This window comes from Rhineura floridana, chromosome 9, assembly GCF_030035675.1.
Source record: "Rhineura floridana isolate rRhiFlo1 chromosome 9, rRhiFlo1.hap2, whole genome shotgun sequence".
NCBI lineage: Eukaryota > Metazoa > Chordata > Lepidosauria > Squamata > Rhineuridae > Rhineura > Rhineura floridana.
This window is the reverse complement of record NC_084488.1, coordinates 41,768,838-41,796,155: the sequence shown is the minus strand read 5'-3', so window position 1 is coordinate 41,796,155 and position 27,318 is coordinate 41,768,838. Positions and strand designations below refer to the sequence as shown.

Here is a 27,318-nt window from a genome sequence, read left to right as displayed (position 1 = left end):
CTTTACGTATTTTGCTCTGCTCACTTATCATTGTGCCTCAAACTACCACTTTAAGTGTTTCCCAAATAACTGTTGGGCTGTGAGATTCATTGTTGTTATTTTGAAGAAATTGTTTAATGTCTTGAATAATTTTATCAGAAGCCAAAACGTTCTGAAGAAGGTTTAGAAGCAAGTGCCATGAATAAGGTCTGTGTTGCTGTGGGGTAAAACTTAGTTTAATAGAGACTGGGGCATGGTCTGAAATAATTATTGAGTTAATTGTGGCTGATTTGAGGGCAGAGAGATCATCTGTAAGTAGGCTGCAATCTATCCTTGTGTATGCACGATGGCAGTATGAATAGAAGCTGAAATCCTTATCTAGGGGGTGCAAAAAAATCCAAGAATCTACCAGCTTGTGTGAGTTCAACGGGGCGGATAGTCCTGAGTCTGTCTTGTGTGTGGTATTAGAACACTCAGACTTCCTGTCTAGGAGTGGGTCTAGTGCTAGGTTTAAGTCTCCTCCTAATATTAGTTTACCTTCCTGGAATAGTTCTAGTTGGGCAAAGAAATCTGACAAGGTTAACTGTGCTGTGTTTGGGGCATAGACAGAACTCAGTGTATATTTTACACCATCAGTTGTACCTTTGACTAACACATATCAGCCTTGGGAGTCTGTGAGCAAGTCTACTACACAACCAATCCTATTAGCTAACCATAATGCCACTCCTCTGGCTTTGGAGGAACCTGGGGAAGAGAACCAAGTTCCTTCTCTAGGGGGAAGTCCTGGAGTTTTGGAACCTTTTTTTTCCCATTAGTCTCCTGGAGACATATAATATCTGCATTGTTCTTGTATAGAAACTTAGCAACTCTTTTCCTTTTGACCACCGTCCCCAGGCCATTAACATTCCAGGACATAATTGATAAATCATGCACTAGTATTTAAGAAGAAAGACTGCGAAAGTATACTCCCTTTAAGCACTACCATTTTCATATTTAATTTTCTCTCAATAAAAACATAAGTACCCTTCCCCCATAACAAACCTTTCCCACCCCCCCAACACCCCCGTAAACATGAAAACATAATTCCCGTTTCATATCGCTGGAGTCCTCAGAAAGGAGCCCAGAATTAAAGAGACAAAATCCCTTCACTTCAGTATGAAACTGTGGAGGTGAACTAGTTAAGTGCCCCCCTTCTCCCCCCCCCGGGACAGTGCAGTTTAATCTTAAAAATTAGTTGTGAAAGTGATAATTTTTAATTCCCCCCTTATAACCAACCCAAGCGGGTACATTTCCAACAAGCCTAGTGTAATAAGTATTATCTCTGATGCTATATTTATACATTGTTTTTATAATTAGGAGGTACTGATTTTCTTTATGAACCATTTTAAGCAGAGTGTAAAGACTTAAAGTCATTAGCTAAATAAGTTACGATTTTGAGTTAAAGCGCCGTCCACTTTTGCCACCTTTTCTCATTTCTCGCTATTTTAAGCTGTCTTCTTCCTCGCTTGAGCTGTCAGAAATGGCTTCCATATTTTCACTGATGCTTGGTTTTAGACCCATGAGTCACTAGCTTCTTTGGGTGAGCTGATAATGTGCGTGGTCCCGTCTGCTTTTAGAAGTAGTTTGAAGGGAAATCCCCACTTGTACTGCAGACCTGCTTTGCAGAACAAATCTGTGTATGGTTTGAAATCTCTCCTTCTTTGAAGTGTATCTTGGCTCAGATCTTGAAAGACAGAGACAGGGAGGCTTTCCATTCTAAAGATTCCAGGGCTGTAATCGTCTGAGAAATCGTTTCCTTCAGGGCGTAGTTGTTGAATCCTATTTGGATATCTCTAGGGTGTTCCCCCCTTTTGGCTTGGAGTATAAAGCTCTGTGAGCTCTTTCAATATCTTCTTCTGTCAGTTTCACTTCAGGAAATTGATCATTCAGCCACATTACCAAGTAGATTCTTTTGTTTCTCCCGCTTGTTCAATGGCCCCTCTCCCTCTCAAATTCTGGCGGCGGAAGCAATCCTCCAGGTCAGCAATCTGCTTCTTTATATTATTGTGCTCAAGTGATAGGGCTTTAATGGCCGCCTTGTGCTTCATTCCCTGCTCCTTCAGCTCTGCTGTTACTTGTGCAGTTTCTTTTACTTGAGTTGTTAATTCTTTCTTGTTGTAGAGGACATATAGTTTTCTCCCATTCAGAAAACATATCCTCTCTAAATTTTTCCAGAATATTAGACATGAGACCAACGTCTACCTTACCGCTCCTAGGGGCCTTTGGAGACACGGCAGCGTTTATATAATTTCCTCTCTGGCGTTTCAGGCCTCCTGCTAGATCTTGGTGAGGGTTTGCTTGAGGTTCCAAATTTTTAGCACACTGTATGTTCTCAATCATCAGAAAGGCAAGACACCTCTTTGTGAAATTCGGTTGAAGGCTTGGGTGGTTTAAAAGCTTAAGAATTAGTCCCAGGAGTAGCGGAGAGCAGACCTAAGGCACCATCCTTGTTGGGTGACATCACCCTCCCCCCCATTTCTTGATATGCAAGAAAAATGCAAAAAGTATTTAGAAGCTTTGTGACAACATGCCATATTATAGTTAGATCAAACTCTAATCTCAAATATACTAGCTTCTTCTACAATTATTCTCATCAGATGTATTATTTCTAAACTGAAAGCAATTTAATTTGTACGGAACCAAAACAACACAGCTTCTGTGTCTAGTGTTAAGAACAAGCTTCCAAGGAAAAAAAATAGTTCAAGTTACCACCATACAGATTGAATCCTCACAGAAGTTTCTTTTGTTGTAACTTTATAGTCTTATAATTAGATTACTTTGAATGGCGAGAAACCTATTACCATATGATTTTATGACAACGCAGCATAGCCTGCCTGGGTCTCATACTTTTACCTGAGAATTTGGATCTTTGCTCCTCTGTGCCGACAAGAAAGCTACAGCCATGAAATATTCAGGCCATTCCAAATAGTCATCACGTTTTTTACAGGGCGTTTCACAGCCATACCTACAAGTAAAATAAAATGACACTAATGGTTACAATTTGCATGAACTGTTTTATTTTTGAAAATAATCTGTTAGGTGTACTTTGACCCCAGTGTTTGAGTCTCTGGAAACAAGTCAATTATTATGGTGTAAAATTCCAGAGTGACACCAGGGTTTAATTAGCACTACTAATAGAGCAGCATCTGACCAGGAAGGTTATAGTTTCAAATCAAGAATTTAATAGTGGAGAATATCAGTGTTCCATATCTGCCCAGTGCCTTATGAGCAACACTTCTTTGTAAACCAAAAAGGCCAAAAGGAGACTGAATCATCTCATTTAAAGCAGCAATTTGCAGTCTTTAGGCAGTGCAATGCCAACTATTATCTATCCCTCAGTGTTACCTTCTTTGGAAAAACATGCAAAAGGTTACGTTCTTTGTTCCAGCATTACTGACATTAAGTTGCCTGAGCGGAGATACCACTTAGACCAACTATTCTAATTGCAATCATATGGAGCAATTTCATTTGTTACAGCTAAAAGCTGAAAACAGAATATGAGGCATCTTTTGCTGAACATTTATTGTGGTGTCATTGTCTTCAGTTACATCGCCCATAAGGAGCATTGCCAACATACATTCTAATGTCAGGAGTTAAGTGCTCCATCTTTGAATTTTTTTGTAGGAGTCTCCAAACAGTCGGTAATGGCCCATTTTTTAAAACTTTGCAATCAGGAAACATTAATAGGCAGGTAGTACAACAAACCCCCAAAAAGCATTTCAAACAAACTCCTTACTCAAAACAAATATTGGACTGAAAGAGTGCAGCTTATGTGCACTATAGTCTCATTCTCTGGATACTTAAGTAGAATAGAGAGGAAAAATTCAAAGACAGTTAAAAGTGGGTTGAGACTTGTGAGAGGTTTTCCTTCTCATCGTGTACACACATATTTATGTTGTCCAACTGCTTTACACTCACCCCAATTCTGCCTCCAACACACACCACAAGCAGCTTCCCTCTTTCAACCTGCCTTCAACTCTCTGAAAAAACTATATTCCATCTGCCAGCCTGACCTTTTGTCACTCGACCATTGGTCTAAAACTCTAATTTGTACATTGTATGTATACCAGACACCTCTCTCATGCCAGCATTTCCTAGTACACATCTCATTTACCTCTCTTTGGAAGGAGATAACCCACATCTGCATTCTAGAAAATGACCGTTTGAAATAACTCCTTTAGAAGTTCACCTGCAAGGATCATGTAATGCTATACACTTGTATCCTTTTATTTTATTCCTTCTAATGTTCAAAACAAACCTTGAAGCATTTTTTGTGCTTAAAGTGCAGATTAAAAGTTTTGTAATTGTTAGCCACATAACAATGTACAAGTCCAGGAAACCACTAATAGTCTGTATAATATTGGAGTTCAGATATATTGGAGCAGCAGCTCTTTTGCTCCAATAACCTGTTTCACGTTTGAGTTTCATGTTGCGCTTAAAGCTCAACAAAAGGATGCATAAAGATATAATGATCTTCTCCTTTGCTATTAGTCCTCAAACACAATATCCGAAGTGAATGTTGATTTCCTCTTCATCTCTTCTTCAGTTGCTGCTGTCTGCTGTTTGTTTTTACTTTGTTTTCAAGCACCCTGCATACTTAATATTTGCTTTATAATTTTGAAAAGTTTTTAAATCCTTTTTTGTACACACTGTTCTTTATTCTTGAAACACTATTTTGATAATTAAGAGGTGTTGACTGACACAGTGGAGGGTCAATTAAGTGCAAACAGGCACTGTACTACCAAAGTGGGAAGAGCAGGGCCAAGTGCATTAGCTCCACCCATTGCCCTCCATGAGTTGGACAGCAAGTGTCTGCAGTAGGACGCCTCCTGTACTCATGGAGGCTTCCCACACTATGCAGAATCCAGGAAAAGCAGGCTTTTACATTGTGTGGGGAGCCTACACAAGCAAAAGCAGGCTCCAATGACAAAGATGGGGGGGAGAGAAATGAAAAGCTAGCGTGCTGCTTCCAATTCACAATTCTATTTGCAGCGCATAGCCAGGAAATGAAGAAGCAAGACAAGATGAGGTGTGGGTAAATCAAGGGCCACGTTTATTGAATAAAGCCAATTACATGCTTGATTGCATGGTAGAATGATCTGCAGAGCCAGTATGGAGCTTATCTAACCCCCATTGGGCGAGGGCACCGCCCTTCTTCTGGGCCCCATCCCCACAGGGTGGTTAGGGAGGCCTTCCTGATCCACTCCCCCTCAGGGCCACAGAACCTCTGAGTGGGTGTTATAGGTTAGCCCCAAAGGTGAGCCTTATCCTGCCAACCGGCCGCACAACCTGGAAGGCAGACCTCAGAATCCACCAATCACCTTGAAGGGTGCCTAAGGGTGGTCACCAAACCCTACCTTGTTAAATTCGACCACAATCCACTCAATGTGACCAAATAACCTATTTACAGCTTTAACTAACAGGGCAGGTGACAAATCAGCCAAATCAAATTAAGCAAATCAGCCAAATTAGGAGAACAGTACAGGGTAGGCAAAAGACTTGCTAGCAAACGAAGGCTGGCGAGCTAAAAATTCCTACCCGGCCCCGAAGCGACCAGTTATTTATTTATTTATTTATTAAATTTATATACCGCCCGACTAGCAATAGCTCTCTGGGCGGTGAACATAAAACAGCATAAAAATACAATAAATAACAAAACAATACTAAAATACAAGCAACAATCCAACACAATAAACATTTTTAAAATTAAATCAGTGTAACTTAAAATGCTTCAGAGAATAGGAAGGTTTTGACCTGGCGCCGGAAGGAGAGCAGAGTCGGCGCCAGGCGTACTTCCTCAGGGAGACTGTTCCATAGTTCGGGGGGCCACCACTGAGAAGGCCCTAGATCTTGTCATCACCCTCCGGGCCTCCCTGTGAGTTGGAACCCGGAGGAGGGCCTTCGTAGCAGAACGTAGTGCACGGGCCGGTTCATATCGGAAGAGGCGTTCCGCAAGGTATCGTGGTCCCGCACCGTATAAGGCTTTATAGGTTAATACCAACACTTTGAATCTAGCCCGGAAACATATTGGCAACCAGTGCAAGCTGGCCAGAACAGGTGTTATATGCTCGGACCGCTTGGTCCTTGTCAGCAATCTGGCCGCCGCATTTTGCACTAGTTGTAGCTTCCGAACTGTCTTCAAAGGTAGCCCTACGTAAAGCGCATTACAGTAATCCAAACGTGAGGTTACCAGAGCATGTACCACTGATGTAAGGTCCTCTTTACTCAAATAGGGACGTAGCTGGGCTACCAACCGAAGTTGGTAAAACGCATTCCTAACCACCGAGGCTACTTGAGCCTCAAGTGAGAGGGAAGAGTCTAAAAAGACTCCCAGACTACGAACCCGGTCCTTTAGGGGGAGTGTAACCCCGTCCAGGACAGGGTATATATCCACCATCCGATCAGAGAACCCGTCCACCAACAGCATCTCAGTCTTGTCTGGATTGAGCTTCAGTTTGTTAACTCTCATCCAGTCCATTGTCGAGGCCAGGCAACGGTTCAGCAAATCGACAGCCTCACCTGAAAAAGATGAAAAGGAGAAGTAGAGCTGCGTGTCATCAGCATACTGATGACAACGCACTCCAAAACTCCTGATGACCTCTCCCAACGGCTTCATGTAGATATTAAAAAGCAGGGGGGACAAAACTGACCCCTGCGGGACCCCATATTGGAGAGCCCGCGGTGTCGAGCAATGTTCCCCAAGCACTACCTTCTGGAGACGACCCGCCAAGTAGGAGCGGAACCACTGCCAAGCAGTACCTCCAACTCCCAACTCCGCGAGCCTCTCCAAAAGGATACCATGGTCGATGGTATCAAAAGCCGCTGAGAGATCAAGGAGAATCAACAGAGTTACACTCCCTCTGTCTTTTTCCCGACATAGGTCATCGTACAGGGCGACCAAGGCTGTCTCAGTGCCAAAACCGGGCCTAAAACCCGATTGAAATGGATCTAGATAATCAGTTTCATCCAATAGCGCCTGGAGCTGGCCAGCAACCACCCGTTCCAAGACCTTGCCCAGGAATGGAACATTCGCCACTGGCCTGTAGCTGTTAAAATTGTCTGGGTCCAAGGAAGGCTTTTTCAGGAGTGGTCTCACCACTGCCTCTTTCAGACAGCCCGGGACCACTCCCTCTCGTAAAGAGGCATTTATCACTTCCTTGGCCCAGCTACCTGTTCCATTCCTACTAGTTTTTATCAGCCAGGAGGGGCAAGGATCCAGTACCGAAGTGGTTGCACGTACCTGTCCAAGCACCTTGTCCACGTCCTCGAGTTGAACCAACTGAAGCTCATCCAACAAAACAGGACAAGACTGTGCTCCGGACATCTCACTAGGATCTACTGCTATAACTTGAGAGTCTAGGTCCTGGCGGATACATGAGATCTTATTCTGGAAGTGATCGGCAAACTGATTACAGCGGGCCTCCGATGATTCCACCGTGTCCAGAGGGTTTGAATGGAGAAGCCCCCGGACAACTCGAAAGAGCTCCGCTGGGCGGCAAAGAGATGATTTAATAGTGGCAGCAAAATGATGTTTTTTAGCTGCCTTCACTGCTCCTACATAGAGCTTAGTCGAAGCACTAACCAGCGCATAATTGTATCCGTCGGGAGTTCGTCTCCATTTCTGCTCAAGCCTCCTCCTATCTTGCTTCATCGCTCTCAGCTCCGGAGTATACCATGGAGCTGTATGAGCTCTACACAGGAGAGGGCGTGCAGGAGCGATCGTGTTTACAGCCCGGGTCATCTCCGTATTCCACAGAGCGACCAGGGCTTCAGCAGGAGCGCCAGTCCTATCAGCCGGAAAATCCCCCAGAGCCCTTTGAAAACCTTCAGGATCCATTAGTCTCCGGGGGCGGACCATTTTAATAAGTCCCCCACCCTTGCAGAGGGAAGAGGTTACTGAAAGTCTAAACTTCAGCAAGCAGTGGTCTGTCCATGACAAAGGGAGTGTTGTAAAACTCCCCACATCCAGATCAGTTTCCCCATGCTCAGTAGCAAAAACAAGGTCTAGAGTGTGCCCCGATACATGTGTTGGACCACTAACATATTGAGACAGCCCCATGGCTGTCATGGAAGCCATGAAGTCCTGAGCCGCGCCAGACAAAGTGGTCTCGGCATGAATGTTGAAATCCCCCAGTACTATTAGTCTGGGGGACCTCAACAATATATCCGAGACCACTTCCGCCAGCTCAGTTAGGGAAGCCATTGGGCAGCAAGGTGGGCGGTACACCAAAAGGATTCCCAGCCTGTCCCTCTGGCCCAACACAAGGTGCAAACACTCCAGGCCAGTAACTGAATGAACATGGTGCTTGGTGAGTGAGATGGAACTCTTATAGATGACAGCAACCCCACCTCCCCGACCCTCAGATCTACCATGATGCTGAACCAAGTACCCCGGTGGGCAGAGCTGAGAGAGACCAACTCCTCCCTGCTCACCCACCCAGGTCTCGGTTATACATGCCAGATCAGCTGCCTCATCCACAATCAAATCGTGGACGAGGGAGGTTTTATTATATACCGATCTGGCATTTAATAACAGCAACTGGAGATCTGAGAGTTGGCTGATAGGACTACCAACGACCTTGCGGGTGTGGGAAGGACCGGAACAAGGCACAGCCACAACATGTCTGGACCGCGTTCCCCTTACCTGGCACGTCCTTCTCACAGCGCCATACCTTCCTTTGCCCGTCACTACGGCAATTGGGGCCCCCTCAAGTCTCCCCGCCTGATGGATAAAACTCTCTCCGAAGCACATAATACAACTAAAATATACAACAATTAAACGTATAAAAACAGCTATATATACAGCCATATATACAGCATATAAACATACACACTCACTCAGACATACATTCATATAATCAGGCACCCATTCATCTCAAATTGCATCAACACACCAACAAAAAAGTAAAAAAAATAAAATAAAAAAATTTAAAAAAATAATAAAAAAAATCAAAAAAATAAAAAATAAAAAAAAATAAAAAAATATAAATAAAAAAAAGAAAGAAAGGAGCAGCACAGCAGCAGCCTCTCCTTCCCTTGGGGCGATGCTTTCTTTCTCCTGCAGGGCCTGCGTCTCCCAGGCCACCTCAGCCAGCCGGCTTATGTATCCCTCCAAAGAGGGACAGGTGGTAAGAATCAGTCCTGGCTGGCTGGGTACCTGGGGCCTGGTCCTGCCAGGCAGAAGTCCCTCAGGGAAGGGTGGTGGAGGTGGAGGTCCCACAGTAGCAGTAGCAGCAGCAGCACAGCAGCAGCCTCTCCTTCCCTTGGGGCGATGCTTTCTTTCTCCTGCAGGGCCTGCGTCTCCCAGGCCACCTCAGCCAGCCGGCTTATGTATCCCTCCAAAGAGGGACAGGTGGTAAGAATCAGTCCTGGCTGGCTGGGTACCTGGGGCCTGGTCCTGCCAGGCAGAAGTCCCTCAGGGAAGGGTGGTGGAGGTGGAGGTCCCGCAGTAGCAGTAGCAGCAGCAGCACAGCAGCAGCCTCTCCTTCCCTTGGGGCGATGCTTTCTTTCTCCTGCAGGGCCTGCGTCTCCCAGGCCACCTCAGCCAGCCGGCTTATGTATCCCTCCAAAGAGGGACAGGTGGTAAGAATCAGTTCTGGCTGGCTGGGTACCTGGGGCCTGGTCCTGCCAGGCAGAAGTCCCTCAGGGAAGGGTGGTGGAGGTGGAGGTCCCACAGTAGCAGTAGCAGCAGCAGCACAGCAGCAGCCTCTCCTTCCCTTGGGGCGATGCTTTCTTTCTCCTGCAGGGCCTGCGTCTCCCAGGCCACCTCAGCCAGCCGGCTTATGTATCCCTCCAAAGAGGGACAGGTGGTAAGAATCAGTCCTGGCTGGCTGGGTACCTGGGGCCTGGTCCTGCCAGGCAGAAGTCCCTCAGGGAAGGGTGGTGGAGATGGTGGTCCCACAGTAGCAGCAGCAGCACAGCAGCAGCACAGCAGCAGCCTCTCCTTCCCTTGGGGCGATGCTTTCTTTCTCCTGCAGGGCCTGCGTCTCCCAGGCCACCTCAGCCAGCCGGCTTATGTATCCCTCCAAAGAGGGACAGGTGGTAAGAATCAGTCCTGGCTGGCTGGGTACCTGGGGCCTGGTCCTGCCAGGCAGAAGTCCCTCAGGGAAGGGTGGTGGAGGTGGAGGTCCCACAGTAGCAGTAGCAGCAGCAGCACAGCAGCAGCCTCTCCTTCCCTTGGGGTGATGCTTTTTTTCTCCTGCAGGGCCTGCGTCTCCCAGGCCACCTCAGCCAGCCGGCTTATGTATCCCTCCAAAGAGGGACAGGTGGTAAGAATCAGTCCTGGCTGGCTGGGTACCTGGGGCCTGGTCCTGCCAGGCAGAAGTCCCTCAGGGAAGGGTGGTGGAGGTGGAGGTCCCACAGTAGCAGTAGCAGCAGCAGCACAGCAGCAGCCTCTCCTTCCCTTGGGGCGATGCTTTCTTTCTCCTGCAGGGCCTGCGTCTCCCAGGCCACCTCAGCCAGCCGGCTTATGTATCCCTCCAAAGAGGGACAGGTGGTAAGAATCAGTCCTGGCTGGCTGGGTACCTGGGGCCTGGTCCTGCCAGGCAGAAGTCCCTCAGGGAAGGGTGGTGGAGATGGTGGTCCCACAGTAGCAGCAGCAGCACAGCAGCAGCACAGCAGCAGCCTCTCCTTCCCTTGGGGCGATGCTTTCTTTCTCCTGCAGGGCCTGCGTCTCCCAGGCCACCTCAGCCAGCCGGCTTATGTATCCCTCCAAAGAGGGACAGGTGGTAAGAATCAGTCCTGGCTGGCTGGGTACCTGGGGCCTGGTCCTGCCAGGCAGAAGTCCCTCAGGGAAGGATGGTGGAGGTCCCACAGTAGCAGCAGCAGCAGCAGCACAGCAGCAGCCTCTCCTTCCCTTGGGGCGATGCTTTCTTTCTCCTGCAGGGCCTGCGTCTCCCAGGCCACCTCAGCCAGCCGGCTTATGTATCCCTCCAAAGAGGGACAGGTGGTAAGAATCAGTCCTGGCTGGCTGGGTACCTGGGGCCTAGTCCTGCCAGGCAGAAGTCCCTCAGGGAAGGGTGGTGGAGGTGGAGGTCCCACAGTAGCAGTAGCAGCAGCAGCACAGCAGCAGCCTCTCCTTCCCTTGGGGCAATGCTTTCTTTCTCCTGCAGGGCCTGCGTCTCCCAGGCCACCTCAGCCAGCCGGCTTATGTATCCCTCCAAAGAGGGACAGGTGGTAAGAATCAGTCCTGGCTGGCTGGGTACCTGGGGCCTGGTCCTGCCAGGCAGAAGTCCCTCAGGGAAGGGTGGTGGAGGTGGAGGTCCCACAGTAGCAGTAGCAGCAGCAGCACAGCAGCAGCCTCTCCTTCCCTTGGGGCGATGCTTTCTTTCTCCTGCAGGGCCTGCGTCTCCCAGGCCACCTCAGCCAGCCGGCTTATGTATCCCTCCAAAGAGGGACAGGTGGTAAGAATCAGTCCTGGCTGGCTGGGTACCTGGGGCCTGGTCCTGCCAGGCAGAAGTCCCTCAGGGAAGGGTGGTGGAGATGGTGGTCCCACAGTAGCAGCAGCAGCACAGCAGCAGCCTCTCCTTCCCTTGGGACGATGCTTTCTTTCTCCTGCAGGGCCTGCGTCTCCCAGGCCACCTCAGCCAGCCGGCTTATGTATCCCTCCAAAGAGGGACAGGTGGTAAGAATCAGTCCTGGCTGGCTGGGTACCTGGGGCCTGGTCCTGCCAGGCAGAAGTCCCTCAGGGAAGGGTGGTGGAGGTGGAGGTCCCACAGTAGCAGTAGCAGTAGCAGTAGCAGTAGCAGCAGCAGCACAGCAGCAGCCTCTCCTTCCCTTGGGGCGATGCTTTCTTTCTCCTGCAGGGCCTGCGTCTCCCAGGCCACCTCAGCCAGCCGGCTTATGTATCCCTCCAAAGAGGGACAGGTGGTAAGAATCAGTCCTGGCTGGCTGGGTACCTGGGGCCTGGTCCTGCCAGGCAGAAGTCCCTCAGGGAAGGGTGGTGGAGGTGGAGGTCCCACAGTAGCAGTAGCAGTAGCAGCAGCAGCACAGCAGCAGCCTCTCCTTCCCTTTGGGCAATGCTTTCTTTCTCCTGCAGGGCCTGCGTCTCCCAGGCCACCTCAGCCAGCCGGCTTATGTATCCCTCCAAAGAGGGACAGGTGGTAAGAATCAGTCCTGGCTGGCTGGGTACCTGGGGCCTGGTCCTGCCAGGCAGAAGTCCCTCAGGGAAGGGTGGTGGAGGTGGAGGTCCCACAGTAGCAGTAGCAGTAGCAGCAGCAGCAGCAGCACAGCAGCACAGCAGCAGCCTCTCCTTCCCTTGGGGTGATGCTTTCTTTCTCCTGCAGGGCCTGCGTCTCCCAGGCCACCTCAGCCAGCCGGCTTATGTATCCCTCCAAAGAGGGACAGGTGGTAAGAATCAGTCCTGGCTGGCTGGGTACCTGGGGCCTGGTCCTGCCAGGCAGAAGTCCCTCAGGGAAGGGTGGTGGAGGTGGAGGTCCCGCAGTAGCAGTAGCAGCAGCAGCACAGCAGCAGCCTCTCCTTCCCTTGGGGCGATGCTTTCTTTCTCCTGCAGGGCCTGTGTCTCCCAGGCCACCTCAGCCAGCCGGCTTATGTATCCCTCCAAAGAGGGACAGGTGGTAAGAATCAGTCCTGGCTGGCTGGGTACCTGGGGCCTGGTCCTGCCAGGCAGAAGTCCCTCAGGGAAGGGTGGTGGAGGTCCCACAGTAGCAGTAGCAGCAGCAGCACAGCAGCAGCCTCTCCTTCCCTTGGGGCGATGCTTTCTTTCTCCTGCAGGGCCTGCAAGTTAAACTTGTACTGCCCTAAAGGGAGGGTGGGTGCATGTCGCGTGAGGCCAAAAAGAGGCCAAGGGGAGACAGAGCAGGGCTTAAATAGCCACCCTGCTCAGCCTCTTACGCAACAGGCGCACGTGGCCACGCCGCGCCAACATGGGGTTTAAAGCCATGCCAGGTCTTCCCCGGCATGGCTCCAAAGGCCCACCCTCGCCAGAGCCTTTTGGACTGACGATGGTGGGAATTGCTAGCTATTATAATTCCTGAATATCGCTTTAACACTAAACTTCCTTTGAGCTCCATCCTGGGGACAAGACTGAAGGCCTACTGAGACACACCTACTCAAACTGAATCAATGCGTGAGCAGGGCCAAACTAACTGTGCACCTGACATCACACACCTATTAGCCTCGCCCCCTAGCATTTGTACAACTCCTGCAGAAGGGGGGCTTCGCATGCAACTAGGTTACATGTCAGCCTTTGTATGCAGAGCTGCATGTGCAAAGCCCCCCTCCCTTTAGATGTTCATGCCGATGCCAGGGGACAGGGTTAATCAGAGCATGTGACATCATGACAGGGCTAGCTGGCATAGCCCCACTCCCTACTAACATACTGATTTACCTTGTGAGTCAGTGCTTGTGTATGCACCATAAAGTGACAAGAGCTTCCAAGGGGGAGCTCACTGCTAAAATTCTATGTCTCTATACACCCAAAATGTTTTTTTCTGGATCTACAGAAATAATACTCTTCATCATGTCATTTTCTCATGGATGTCTATGGAGACTTCTAGAGAAAACAGACAAGAGAACACATGAAGAACAAGCCCTTTGTTTCACTTTTTTTACTCCCGGGGAACCCACCTGAAGGACAATCATTATTTGAGTGTAACCTAAGATATAAGCAGTGTATGGTGTATAAACTGGATTTAGCTAAGACACCAGTCAAGATAAAGGCAATTTGTTCATTACATCATGACAGAGGTTCAGTTTAAAGGCTCAGGTGAGCTTAGACTTGAAATGAAACAATTTCGGCTCTTGCTGTACTATAAGGTTTTGGTATAAAAGATAGCACTCTTTCAAAGAAGTCAGACATAATGGATGGATTCAGATGACTTATTTTTTTCACCAGAAGTAACTTTCAGCAACTTCACTGACCGATCCAACCTGCAATTGGCTCCAAGGTCACCAAAATTTTGGCAAACTACGTTTCCTGGTAATACCTCCCAAAGTGAGCATTGTGTAAGGCTGCAATCCAATACATGTCTACTCAGAAGTAAGCTTCATTAGTTTCAACTAACTCCCAGGTAGGTGTGTATTGGATTGCAACCTAAACCACACTGAATTTTTTTTTATTTTTGAAAACATTATACCTTTTTAGTGGAAGTGTGAAAATTGCAATAAATCAACAGATAAAATTTACATTTTTCACTGAAAATTAGCATTTAGATGCTGTGCCACAGAGGGTGCTATCTGAAACAGAGTAAAACTAAAATATTTGGGACTGTGTAACTGAAGACGAAAGAGAAATATCTCAACCTATCTGCTCATTATTATACATCAAAACTGGGAGTTCTGGGAGATAGGACTCCAAAGCAGTAACCTGGAATTGAACAGGCAAGGTACGGTGGCTTCCCAAACAATCCACTGCAAAACAAGTTAGCATCTTTGCAGCTAATTTAAATTCATCTGAGTGGGAACAAATAGCATGGTAGGCTATCTTGGATAAGAGAAAATGTATGTGGGGAGACTGGCTGAGTTGGGAGTGGGAGGTACTGCATTGCAGTGGTTCCGCTCCTACTTGGCAGGTCGCCTCCAGAAGGTGGTGCTTGGGGAACACTGCTCGGCACCCTGGACTCTCCAGTATGGGGTTCCGCAGGGGTCAGTTCTGTCCCCCATGCTCTTCAACATCTACATGAAACCGTTGGGTGCGGTCATCCGCAGCTTTGGAGTGCGTTGCCATCAGTACGCTGATGACACTCAGCTCTACTTCTCCTTTTCATCTTCTTCAGGTGAGGCAGTCAATGTGCTGAACCAGTGTCTGGCTGAGACAATGGACTGGATGAGGGCTAATAAACTGAGGCTCAATCCAGACAAGACTGAGATGCTGGTAGTGGGTGGTTCTTCTGACTGGATGGTGAATGTCCAACCTGTCCTGGATGGGGTTGCACTCCCCCTGAAGGAGCAGGTTCGTAGTTTGGGTGTTCTCCTAGAACCATCTCTGCCACTTGAGGCTCAGGTAGCCTTGGTGGCACGGAATGCCTTCTACCAACTTCAATTGGTGGCCCAGCTGCGCCCCTATCTGGACAGAGATAACCTGGTTACCATGCTCTGGTAACCTCCAAGTTAGATTACTGCAATGCACTCTACGTGGGGCTGCCTTTGAAAACGGTTTGGAAACTGCAGCTTGTGCAAAATGAAGCAGCCAGATTGGTAACAGGGACCAGACGGTCTGAACATATAAAACCAATTCTGACCTGCTTGCATTGGCTGCCTGTATGTTTCCGAGCTCAATTCAAGGTGCTGGTTTTAACCTATAAAGCCTTACATGGCTTGGGACCACAATACCTGATGGAATGCCTCTCCCGATACGAACCAACCCGTACACTACGCTCAACATCTAAGGCCCTCCTCTGGGTGCCTACTCCGAGGGAAGCTCGGAGGGTGGCAACAAGGGAGAGGGCCTTCTCAGTGGTGGCCCCAAATTATGGAATGATCTATTTGACAAGGTTTGTATATGTGTTTTTAGGTACTGTAAACTGCCCAGAGAACTTATATAAATACAATAAATAAATAAATAAATATGACTCTTTATTAGACAAAGCACTATAATCCAGTGAGTTTTTAATCTATATCCAATCCTACATGTAATCTCTGGCAACTCAGTTTGGTCAAGGAAAAATATATCTTCCAAAACTGTTAAGAGCCACTTTACTTTAGCTATGACAAAAGTAAACCACATAAAATATTGGTTTTACTCTGTACAAAAGCTATTCCATACAAGTGCCACCCTGTTGGTAAAACTTGTATGCATTCTGTGACTCATTCTGTAACCTGTCCATAATGCATTACAAACTCTGTCTGAACTTGGTCATTTTACTCATAAACAGGCTAAATATTAGTAACTGTCTCTCAACAGTGTTTTATCATATTATTCAGGGCAGGGATTCAGATATATTAAGGCTTTGGCAATACTCCACATACCAAAGACCACATATCACATTGGCTGGATTTCTCTGGACATTAACCTTCCTCACTCACTATTCAAGGGCATCAATTGCTTCCTTTACTTTAGATGTGTCTTCCTTTTCATTTCACAATCAAAATGAAATTGTAATACTTACACAGAAAGGCCTTTTTATCTAAAAAGTTGTATGTTTTTAAAATTGCATGCTACCCCCTGCTAAGAATATTGACTGTAATCAAAACCTTTATAGAAGATAATATTGTTTAGTTTTATGAATTTCCAGGCTTTTGGCAATAATCAGTCCCTCCTGACACCATCAGAGCATAATTTCCCCCCAGTAATACACTGAGAATTGCATTCATAACACTGTGCTGTGCATTTAATTATTTTGCTATTTTTTATGCTTGTGTCTGAAAGAACACCAGAGCAAAGTAGCTTTAAAAGCCTATTTTAGGGAACAGCTAAATGATATATTTTAAGATAATGCTTGATATTAGCAGTGCCCTTAATTTTGCAGCCTCACTGTGAAGTACAGTACTGGAAATATTCCTTGTAGGCTTAATTTATACACCAGATCTCCTCTACTTATTCCTGAGACCAGGCATTTCTTCTCTGTGTTACACATTCTCCATTCCTGAGTTACCCTTCACAAGCCAGAAGCCTCAATTATATTTTTACTGTTTGTTCTCTTTGCTCATGCTCCTCACACGTTCTACATCTCCACACAAATGGGCAGTTAACCCTTTGCAGATCTTCTATACACTGCTATTCCCAATCTCTTTTCCTTTTTAACCTCCATGAAGCCTATTGAAAGTATTTGCCACACCCCATCAAGCAGCAACCTCTTACAGTATTTGAAAATGTGCTTCATCCTGTGCGGAGTAGAGCATTCCCCCCCTCCTCCAAAAAAACATGAATTCCAAAATCTTTGGAATCACTTCACATTGTTATTGCCCTCTTGGAATGGTTCAAAGCTTCAATCATCTGTTGTGAATTCAGAATGCAAATGTTGGGTACTCTTCAGAAGCACATTTTTTTAAAAAAATTAGGTGCATAACATTACATACATGACAAGCGGGGCTCATAACAAAAAGTTGCAGTGTGGAGTGCTCCCTGTTCCAGCCACCCAGCCATGTCCTCTCCAGGATACTTCATTTTTTATATCACCACCTGGGGAATCTGGTTTCCCCCGCAATAGACACTCAACATTCTGAGCCCGCTGAGAATGCTGTCCTCAATGGGCTGATTTTGTGGGAAGCTGCCCCCCAATATTTTGTGTATTTCTTAAAACCTTGGTGTTCCCCTGAGCTTGCTAATGCCTCCCTCTTGTGTGTAGGCAGTGCTGCTTGGCTACAAAAGGATTGGAACTCACCCCCGCAGATCACTAACAGAGTGAACAAGAGGGACACACAACAACATAATGCACTGTGTTCCCAGCTTCTCTGCTTCCTTCCTCCTGTTCCTATGGCTAGCAGCAGGGAACAGAGTCATTCTTATTCCTCCTTGTACAGGCAGCCACATCTAAGTGGGACCTTTCACAAAATGTTTTTGGGGTGGTGATGCTGCCCTTACAAATTTCTTCCTTTGCACTGCTTGGCGTAAGGCCACTACGCCCCTCCCAACTTTAATATAACCAATGGATGGACAGGGAAGTATTCCTTCACCGCCACATAAAGAGCTTTCCCTTCCTCTCTCTTACACAGCTTTCTTTCCAACTCTGAAACTGGCTCCTTATTACTCAGTCCCTGCCAAGCCTATAGTTCTGTTCCTCTCTTCTTTCTTCATTGCCCTCTGTTTTTTCTTTTTACTCTCTTTCCCTTCTATACATTCATTGGTTCTTTCGTCCGTCTCTTACCTTGCTCAGCTCCATCCCTGCCTGCCTAATGCCTTGAGCATTATTGCTGGAAGGCTGGGAGAACATCTTCCTTGTGCAAGTCTTGTTTGGAATGCTGGGACATGATCATGGAGCAGCTTTTCATGGATGTGCAGTAAAACTGTTTGAGAGGGAATATGTCCCCTTTCAGATTTCCCTCCTCTACCCCACCCCGTTTTTGTACTACTACAACCTCCAAACATACCGATACCTCCTTCTTGTGTATGAATGGTATTTGGCTACAAAAGGACTAACACTCATTTCTAACCATCATTAACAAAGGGAACAGTGGTGAAGCCATGCTTTGCTTATCAATACAGTTGAGCCATATTGGCACAAGCACTCAAAGGCAGAAGATGTTAAAGCCAGAGTTGGAACGCACACTTCCTGTAACTCTTTCCTTCATATAGTAACTAATTCTTTTGTTAATCTCTCCCAAAAATAATTGCTATTTGGGCATCACAAACAGTAACTAAAACACACAATCACTTTTTAATTGCTGCTCGTGGCAGGCCCTCTTGTAGGTCCAGAGAACTCCGGGCCACTTTCAGCTTTTGGGGCCTCTTCCTCAAAGAGATGATCAATTAGAATGGAAGCTTTTCGGAGAAAACAGAGCAATCTCTTATCTCCCACTACCCCCTGCATGGAATTGCCTCTCTATTATAATCCACTGAGGATTCATTCACCGTGGGCTTACTGTGAGTAAGAGCAATATATTCACTAACAGGCAAACAAACCTTGTGGTTTAAGAACATACCTATAGCCAACAGGTATTTCTATCCAACTTTTAAAAGCAGGGAAATTGGGCAGCTATAGTGAATGCCCCAGGGGAGCAGGAGACCTGACCTCCTCTATTGTACAGCACTACAAATTAGTAAAAACACAAACACAATTTGGGTTGGTCTTTCACAGTCCACTTCCTGTGTAGCTTGGAAGAATTTGGTAACATATGCCTCTGAGCATATGGGGTGTGGTGGCAACACTTGCCATCTCCAGAGATGGAGAGTTACATTTTTGTATGTTTGTTAGGGTTCTTCTTGCGTTGCTTCTTTCTTCTGTTACTACTGTTTCTACAGAGAATCTAATCTAGAAAATTATATTTCTCTCATTATTCATCCTAGACATCTGTGTCAAATTTATTTTTATTAATTTCAAAGCCTTCTTATTGGTCAATGTCATATGATGGTGAAGACAGCCTTTTCTGTTTCAAACTGGAGTTTATGTTCTATTTCTACTTTGGGTGCATTAACAGTTGAATCTGAAACTGCAGTTTGATGTAAAATTAGATTGGTTACAGTATGATGCTACTTCAACAATGACTCTAGCTGTTAGAAAAGCAAACTTGGCCTGTCCAAGATGCATGTTTTCAGCCTCCACTCCACTCTGTTTAAGGCAAGGCGGGCATAGCCAATTAAAAACATAGAGCACAACTAGAATTTTGCTAGAATATATTTCACCTCCCACTGTTTTATCTTGGGCAAACGGAGACACTCCTCATGTCCACTGGAAACAATTCTGCAGAATAGTCAGTGCCATTATTCCACAATTTTTTTGGAGTTTTTTTAGTGTTGCAAAGTGTTGCTGTACTTCACATAGTCACAGAAACAGAAGCAAAAGAAAATGATTTATTATAAGAAACTTCACTGAAATTGCAAGGTAAATCAAACATATTTAAAGTGACTATCTGAACGATATCAACTGTCTTAATAATGTTGCTTCCTCCCTGTTAAAACAAGTTCAGCACAGCACATGTCTTCTTTCTGTTATTTGAGCTAATTGTAGGTGGTGCCACCACTCACCATATGCTCAGAGGCACATGTTACCATATTCTTTCAAGCTACACAGGAAGTGGATTGGACTGTGAAAGATCAACCCAAATGGTGTTTGCGTTTTGACAAATTTGTAGGGCAGTACAATATCTCAGAGAGGAGGGCAAGTCTCCTGCTCCCCTGGTGCATTCACTATAGCTGCCCAATTTCCCTGCTATTTAAAGCTTGATAGAAATATCTGTGGGCTACAGGTACATTCTTAAACCGCAAGGTTTTTTGCCTATTAGTGAATTTCTCTGCTTTTTAATCCGGGAGTATGAAATGGGATCCTGTGCAAGTTTGCTGAGAATGGATTGGGGAGGGGAAGAAGAGGAAGGGCACGGGTAGGGGAGGCGTAGTGAGGGGAGGAGGAGGGCAGGTTTGATCATTTGCATGCTTATTGAGTTCAGTGGGATTTACTCCCACGCAATCATGCTTAGCATATGTAAAACTGACCATGGAGGGGAGGGAGGGCTGCAGTGGGCTTAGCAGGGGGAGGAAGACAGAAGAGGGGAGAGAGGGTAAAAGCAGTTCTGATCATTTGCATGCTTACTGAGTTCAATGAGATTTACTCCCGTGCAAACATGGTTAAGATAGATAAAACTGACCATGGGGGAGGGGGGGAAGGAGGGGAGAGGAGTGTAACAAAAGGAGGAGGAGGGAAGTGATTGGAAGGGGAGTGGGAAGGGCAAAGCAAGGGGGAGAGCAGGGGCAAAAGGGAGGTAATGGGAGGGAGGAGGGGAGGTCAGATCATTTGCATGCTTATTGAGTTCAATGGGATTTACTCCCCTACAATCATGGTTAGAATAGGTAAAACTGATAATGGTGGAGGGGGTAGGGGGTTGGAAGGGGATGCGAGAGGGGAATGGGGCAAAATAAGGGGGAGGGGCAAGAGGGAGGAGATAGGAGGGAGGAGGGGAGAGCAGGTTTGATCATTTGCATGCTTTTGAGGTCAATGGGATTTACTCCTGTGCAATCATACTTAGGATAGGTGAAACTGACCTGGAGGGGACAGAGGGAGAAAACAGGGAGGGGGAGGAGGAGATTGGGTGGGCGGACAGCAGCTGACTGTTAAACCACTCTGGCCACTGGAGCTCTGTCAGGAGAAAAGAAGTCTCTCAATACCCTTCACAAACTATACTTCCCAGAATCTTTTGGGGGAGGCCATGACTGTCTAAAGTGAAATCAAGGTCTGGCCTGGGTGTGACTCCCTGATTAGCCAAGCCAAACAGCTGTGAGTCTGGCTTTTAGAACACTGACAGTTGGTTCTTACCAAGTATTGCCCCGGCTTATCATTGACTTTAATGTTAAATTTCTTAAATTAATTAATGAATTAATCATGTGTAAGGTTTTGTTTTGAAATGAGCTTATAGGAAGAATCAGAATGACATGGGGGGTATTTTCAATTCAACATTGCAGAATGCAAAAAATCCATGCTGGCTATAGTGTACAGCCACTCTCATGGCTGTATAATTAAATCGGACTATATTAGACAGAAACATAGCTTAAGCGAACTGCGTGGAAAAAGGGAATGGGTACAGGATTTCAAAACCAGAATCCACTGGAAAGAATCCTTTCAGTCCATATTAACCAATCTACAATAGCTATCACCTCTTAATCCTTATCACTAACTAGCAGCAGTCTTTGCTTCTTACCTCCCCTGCTTAACTACTCTGACTGCAAATACAAATTAGTTGAAAAACCAACTTAAAAGATTACCAATTGCGTTAAGCAGTCTTGACTATGTGTGATAGGATACCACAAGGGGAAGGAAATGCATACCAAAGGAAGTTGTACCTGCCTTCGAGAAATACATTGCACTTTAGTTTAAAAAGGAACAAGCTTCAAACAGAAAACCCTTTCAATTAAACTTTTTTTTCTTATTTAGGTAGCCTGTTCGATTAAAACAGTATTGTCCATTCAGAGAATGAGGAGACCCAGATATAAACGTCTAACGCAGCAATCCAATACTAACTTACCTGGGAATAAGTCCCACTGAACACAATGGAGCTTATTTCTGAGTAGACGTGTATTAGATTGCAGCCTAAAGCAGCAATCCTATATCCATTTACTTGGGAGAAAATCCTATTGAACTCAGTAGGACATCTAAATAGCGTACAGTAGACATGTACAGGGCATCACTATAATTTGTTAAAAAAAGGATTCGGACCAAGTTTAGGGAGCGAGCAACGAGGTAACTAAAATATAGTTTCCAATTCCACAGAAGGGAATAAATTAAGAGATAAAGGGGATTTTCAACTCAGCGTCGGCGTGCCCAAATTCAGTTTCATCGGATTTTCACTACGTGTGGGAGGCTTGCAAATAGCCCCAGCAAAGGGGGAATCTGAAGAAACAGTACTTTTCCAAACAGCCAAGAAAGTTGTGAGAGGGACCCCCAACCCACGGCAACCCATGCGCCTACCCATTGAAGCAGCTCGTCTGCGACTGACCCGCACTATTCATCTCTCTGTAGTCTGCGGCGCGGGGGGGGGGGACGTCCTGGCGCCAAGCTTCTGCTCCTCAACTAGAACATCCGCTTTGCAATTTGGCGCCAAGCGGCAAATAGGGGACGGGAAAAGGCGGAGACTCCGCAATCCAACTTGAAACCACGCCTATCAGCAACATGCCCGTTTCTCACACTTTGTCCAGAGTCCTTCCAGGCGCATTACTGTACAATTTAAAGACCGGATGAAGACTACCCCCCCCAAGTTAGGCCCACTGCTCGACTTCATTTCCCAGGGTGCATTGCTCTGCCGCGCCAGGAAGGTTGTAGAACATGAAACTCGAAGTATGTGGAGTATTGTAATCTGCAGTGACAGAGTAACTACAACTTCCGTTTAATTTAATTAAATCTAGTAAGCGAACGCACTTCCTTTGGAGGCCGATTTCATTTGAGTGGAGTTCGCACTGTGTTGTCCAGCAAATGCTGGCCGTGCCGTAGTTAAGGGATGCCCATGCAGAGCTTGGAAAAGTTACTTTTTTTAAACTACAACTCCCATCAGCCCCAGCCAGCATGGCCACTGGATTGGGCTGATGGGAGTTGTAGTTCAAAAAAAGTAACTTTTCTAAGCTCTGTCCATGTATCATAGTCGACCCATAATGAATGTTGTTCTTGCACAGCACCATTGAGTTATAACAAGCACCACAGCTTAGCAATTTGTTTTCTGACTGCTGTGTTTTTGCCTCTTGTACATGTTTTAATAAAAAGGACACTGCATCCCGTTGTATTATTCGATCGTTGACTGCCCTTTAATGTAAGCGTGCTAGGAGGTTGCCTCTGTTTAAAATTCCTTCTTGCCGTCAGAAACGTTACAAGAGGGCAACACATTATAACTTAATGCCAGACTAGAATTTATGGTAGCAAACGTGTGTATGATTTAGGTCAGTGGTTCCCAAACTTTTTCCCTCCACAAACCACCTGAAAATTCCTGAAGGTCTTGGTGGACCATTAAATTATTTTCCTAACGTAGCAGTCATAATGCACTGTACTAAATGCTGCATAACTATCACTAGAAGCTAAAATGATGAAACTGAGGTTATCATACTTTGGACACATAATGAGAAGACGTGATTCATTAGAAAAGACAATAATGCTGGGAAAAACAGAAGGGAGTAGAAAAAGAGGAAGGCCAAACAAGAGGTGGATTGATTCCATTAAGGAAGCCACAGACCTGCACTTACAAGATCTGAACAGGGTGGTTCATGACAGATACTCTTGGAGGTCGCTGACTCATAGGGTCTCCGTAAGTCGTAATTGACTTGAAGGCACATAACAACAACAAACAATGACAAAATGCTGCATGATTTTTAATTGTATTTTTATTGCTTCTTTTATTTCTTATATTGCATTTTATATTTGTACTACAAATTTCATTCCTTAGAATTCAAGTTGTAATACAATAAAATGCAATATAGAAATAAATAAAATATAGAAATATATAGAAATAAAAGAGGTAATATAGAAATAAAAGAGGTAATAAAAATACAATTAAAAATCAATTTGAATAGTTAATGCAGATACCACGGATCACCTGAGTGAAGCTTTGGGAACCCCTGATTTAGGTCCCTATTGGGTTCATATAAAGCAGAAGCTGGGAGGTTGCATTTAATGTGTAATATAAATAGAGCTCCTCTCCCCCACCATACTTTCCCCTCTGAAATGTATGTTCTTATAAGAGAATTGGACAAATTCATGCAGGATAAGGATATCAGTGGCTACCAGCCACAGTTGCAATGCTCTGCTTCCATTGTTGGAGGCAGTATGCCTTTGAATGACAGTTACTGGGAATCACAGAGGAGGAGACTGCTGTTGTACTCAAGTGATTTTTATGGGCTTTCAATTGACATCTGATTGGCCATTGTGAGAACAGCATGCTGGACTAGATGGACCACTGACCTGATCCAACAACATTTTTCTTATGTGCTTATAAGAAACTGCTTTGTCCCAGTTGTTTTTTTCTAAGTGGGGCTCTGAGATCAGACTGACCCCCATGGGGAGGAAAAGTCTAGAGAAAAGCATTTCAGAACCAAATGCAGTGGAGCAGCTAGGACTGGACCTCATGGCCAAAGTCCAGTGCCCCAAATGGCAGATGATGGAGGCAGTGGCAACAAGAGCCATGTTATCATGTGGGTCAGCTTGGCCTAGGGTTGCCATATTCCAGTTCCACAAATCCGGGCATGCTAATTTGCATAGTGTGCATATTATTTGCATAGTGTGCATATTATTTGCATAGTGTGCATATTATTTGCATATTATTTGCATAGTGTGCATATTATTTGCATATTAATATTTGGATTGTCCAGTTGTTCTGTTTTTGTGCATAGGAATTACCACCAAAAACTGGGGAAAGATGTGAGAAATCCTTTTTTTAAAAGCAACATTTTCAGCCTTAAATCCCAAGACTCTAGTTTCCAACACTATGGAATATTTATTGATTGATTAAGAGGATTTATATCCTGCCCTTCTGCTGTTAAAAACAGAGCTCAGCACAGCTTACATATATAATAAAAACAATAAAAATACACAATCAATATAAAAACATAATAAAAACACAAAATAGCAACAAACATGAAGTAAGTCAGGGCAGCAGTACAGTTAACCATTACATATACGATATATTTCAGAAATGTGGTGGGTGGAGAAAAACAAGAAGCCAAAATGTTAGGAAAAGGAGTCTTTCACACCACATGCTCAGTTCTAAATACTGTTGCAGCAAGTTTTACAAGTTCCTCCAGTATTCCACTGGTGCAGGCACTCAGACATTCAAAGTATCTGTATGTTTCTTAGGTTTTATAAAAGCAGAGCTTTGCTTAACTCAAAATTTCTTCTCCCTTTGATCAACCACATCTACACAGGTTCCACCTCCATACTCAAAATGAAACTGGGCCTGGAAGTGTGCAACAACCCCACACATACCTTGCTAATTAGATTACCAATGCCAGGATGTCTGTCTTATCGACTACTCTCCTGCTCCCCCCCCCACCAGGCATCATGAAAGACCCAGTCCTGGGCTCAGAAAGAAAATAAATATCTGGTCCTCTTCAAATAACTGATAAGCGTCTTGTTTTAATTAAAATAATAATTATAAATTCTTGCTCTTATCACTAATGGGAGTTAATTATCTTGCATATGCTGCTGTTGCTTCTATGGCTGTAACGGAGTGAGGTTAAAGATAAGTGAAATGCAAATAGGAAAAAAACAACACAAAAGGCAGTAATACTTTCCTAAATGTAATACCATACCAACCACAAGAAGATTCCTATGAGTAAGGCAGAAAACTCAGCATCTCACAACCAGTCAGGATTCATAACCAAAAACCCAAACTAAAAAAATCCTAGCAGCCAGTCAGCCAAGGTCACAGAAATCCCCATGCAGCACAACCTGACCTGGGGACTGCAGTTAATGCAGAATGCTGCAGCCCAATTGCTGACATGAGTGAGATCCTATCAGCACATTGCACCTCTGCTCTGAAATCTGCATTGGTTGCTGATTTGCTACCAGGGCAAGTTCAAGCTGTGCTTTCCATGTTATGGGTGCCACATAGTACTTGTTCTGCTCTTGTAAGAAATCAGTCCTTTTGTGTGGCAGCACCTATGCTTTGGAACTCCTCGCCTAGTGACATTAGGCAGACGATTCTTTTCAGAACCTGCTAAAATCAGTTTTCTTGAGGCAAGCCTCTCCAGGCATGTAGAAGCTACAGTAGGGCCCCGCTTACTGGCGCTTCACTTCCCGGCGTTCCGCTAATGCGGCGGCTTTCATTCCCCATTTTAAAGCCGCTTTTGCGGCATTTTGCGGCATTTTCGTGTGACGCGTCCCATTATACTCAATGGGGTTCCACTTTACGGTGATTTCCGCTTTACAGCGGGGGTCTGGAACGGAACCTGCCGTATAAGCAGGGCCCGCCCGTATTGTGTTTTTAAATCGGTTTTTAACTCACTGTTGGTTTTATTATTTTGAATGTTTTTAAGTATCTGTCCTTAATGCTTTTGCCAATAATTTTATTGTTTTAATTCTTTCTGTAAACTAGTTTGAGATTTTTTACAATAAAGCGGTATATAAATGTTGTAAATAAAAATACATAAATAATGTTGGAGTCACTGTGGCCCTTGAGTCTCTTCCCACTTTTAGGAACCAAGGAATCTACCTTATACTGATTTCTTAAATGCAATACCATACCAACCACAACAAGATTCCTACGAGTAAGGAAGAAAACTAAGCATCTCACAAACAGTCAGGATTCCTAACCAAAAACCAAAAATAGGATAAATGAAGAAATATTTATATAAGCATGACTATCAAATATATTTATTATTTATACAAACTGTAAAGATATTTATAGTGCAATCCTAGGTTTATTTGTTCAGAAGCAAGTCCCAGTGTATTCAGTGGGGCTTACTCAAACAGGGACAGAAATGCAACCTCAAGTGATAAGCAACTTCATTCACACAACCCAAAATTCCGAATCATGCCACTTTACGCTGTTTTGCAACTGTTTATACTTGTTTTTATGGTTATTTGATTTTAAATGGCTTTATTTCTTGTTGTCAGCTGCCTTGGTTTCCAACCCTACCTCACAGGGTTGTTGGAAACACTCCATACATGCACGCACACACACTGCAGATGTATAAATACATACAGCCCATATAATAGTTTATTGTCAAACCAGTTGGTCATTGCAGAAAAATCAGTATTAGTTTTTTAAAAATCAGTATTAGTTTCCTACAGAATAAAAACTGTAATACCTAAGTAAACCCTGCCTACTTGCTTTAAAATAGGACTGGAGGGCGGGACAGAAAGAGTTAGAACACAAACACAATTCTTTTTTACATTCACTCCAAAGTCCCATTGATTTTCAGCACATTCATAACCATGTCTACTCAAAAGTAAGTCCTACTGAATTCAATGGGATTTACTCTGGGCATATGGGATTAGCATTGCTTTTACAAAAGCAAGTATTGGGAAGGTTTTCAAAACACTGCCCAGGATCTGACTCCTGCACACAAGAGGGAAAAAAACTGAAATGTATATACTTACCCAATTTATGAGACTTTCAGATAAATGGGGGGAGGGGACCACCATTTTTCTGGCATTGCAATGAGGTTCTCTAGACACTGCCTCAGGTCAATCAAACTGAAACACAACCCTGGCTTCACTGATTGGCTACAATCCTGAACGGGCGGGGTTAAAGCTACAAAGTGCTATACAGTAC

The 27,318-nt window shown here is 45.2% G+C and overlaps 1 protein-coding gene across 1 annotated transcript in view; it reads right to left on the bottom strand.

Moving 5' to 3' along the window:
• DCTD (dCMP deaminase) overlaps window positions 1–22,335 on the bottom strand; it is a 36,035-nt gene extending 13,700 nt beyond the window's left edge. The window contains exons 1-2 of the mRNA XM_061583881.1: window positions 22,032–22,335; window positions 2,872–2,983 (exon numbers count right to left, since the gene is read on the bottom strand). Of these exons, the coding sequence (XP_061439865.1) occupies window positions 2,872–2,983; window positions 22,032–22,072 (153 nt within the window). The 5' untranslated portion in view covers window positions 22,073–22,335. The remainder of the gene's footprint in view (window positions 1–2,871; window positions 2,984–22,031) is intronic.
• Between the last annotated feature and the right edge of the window lie 4,983 nt (window positions 22,336–27,318).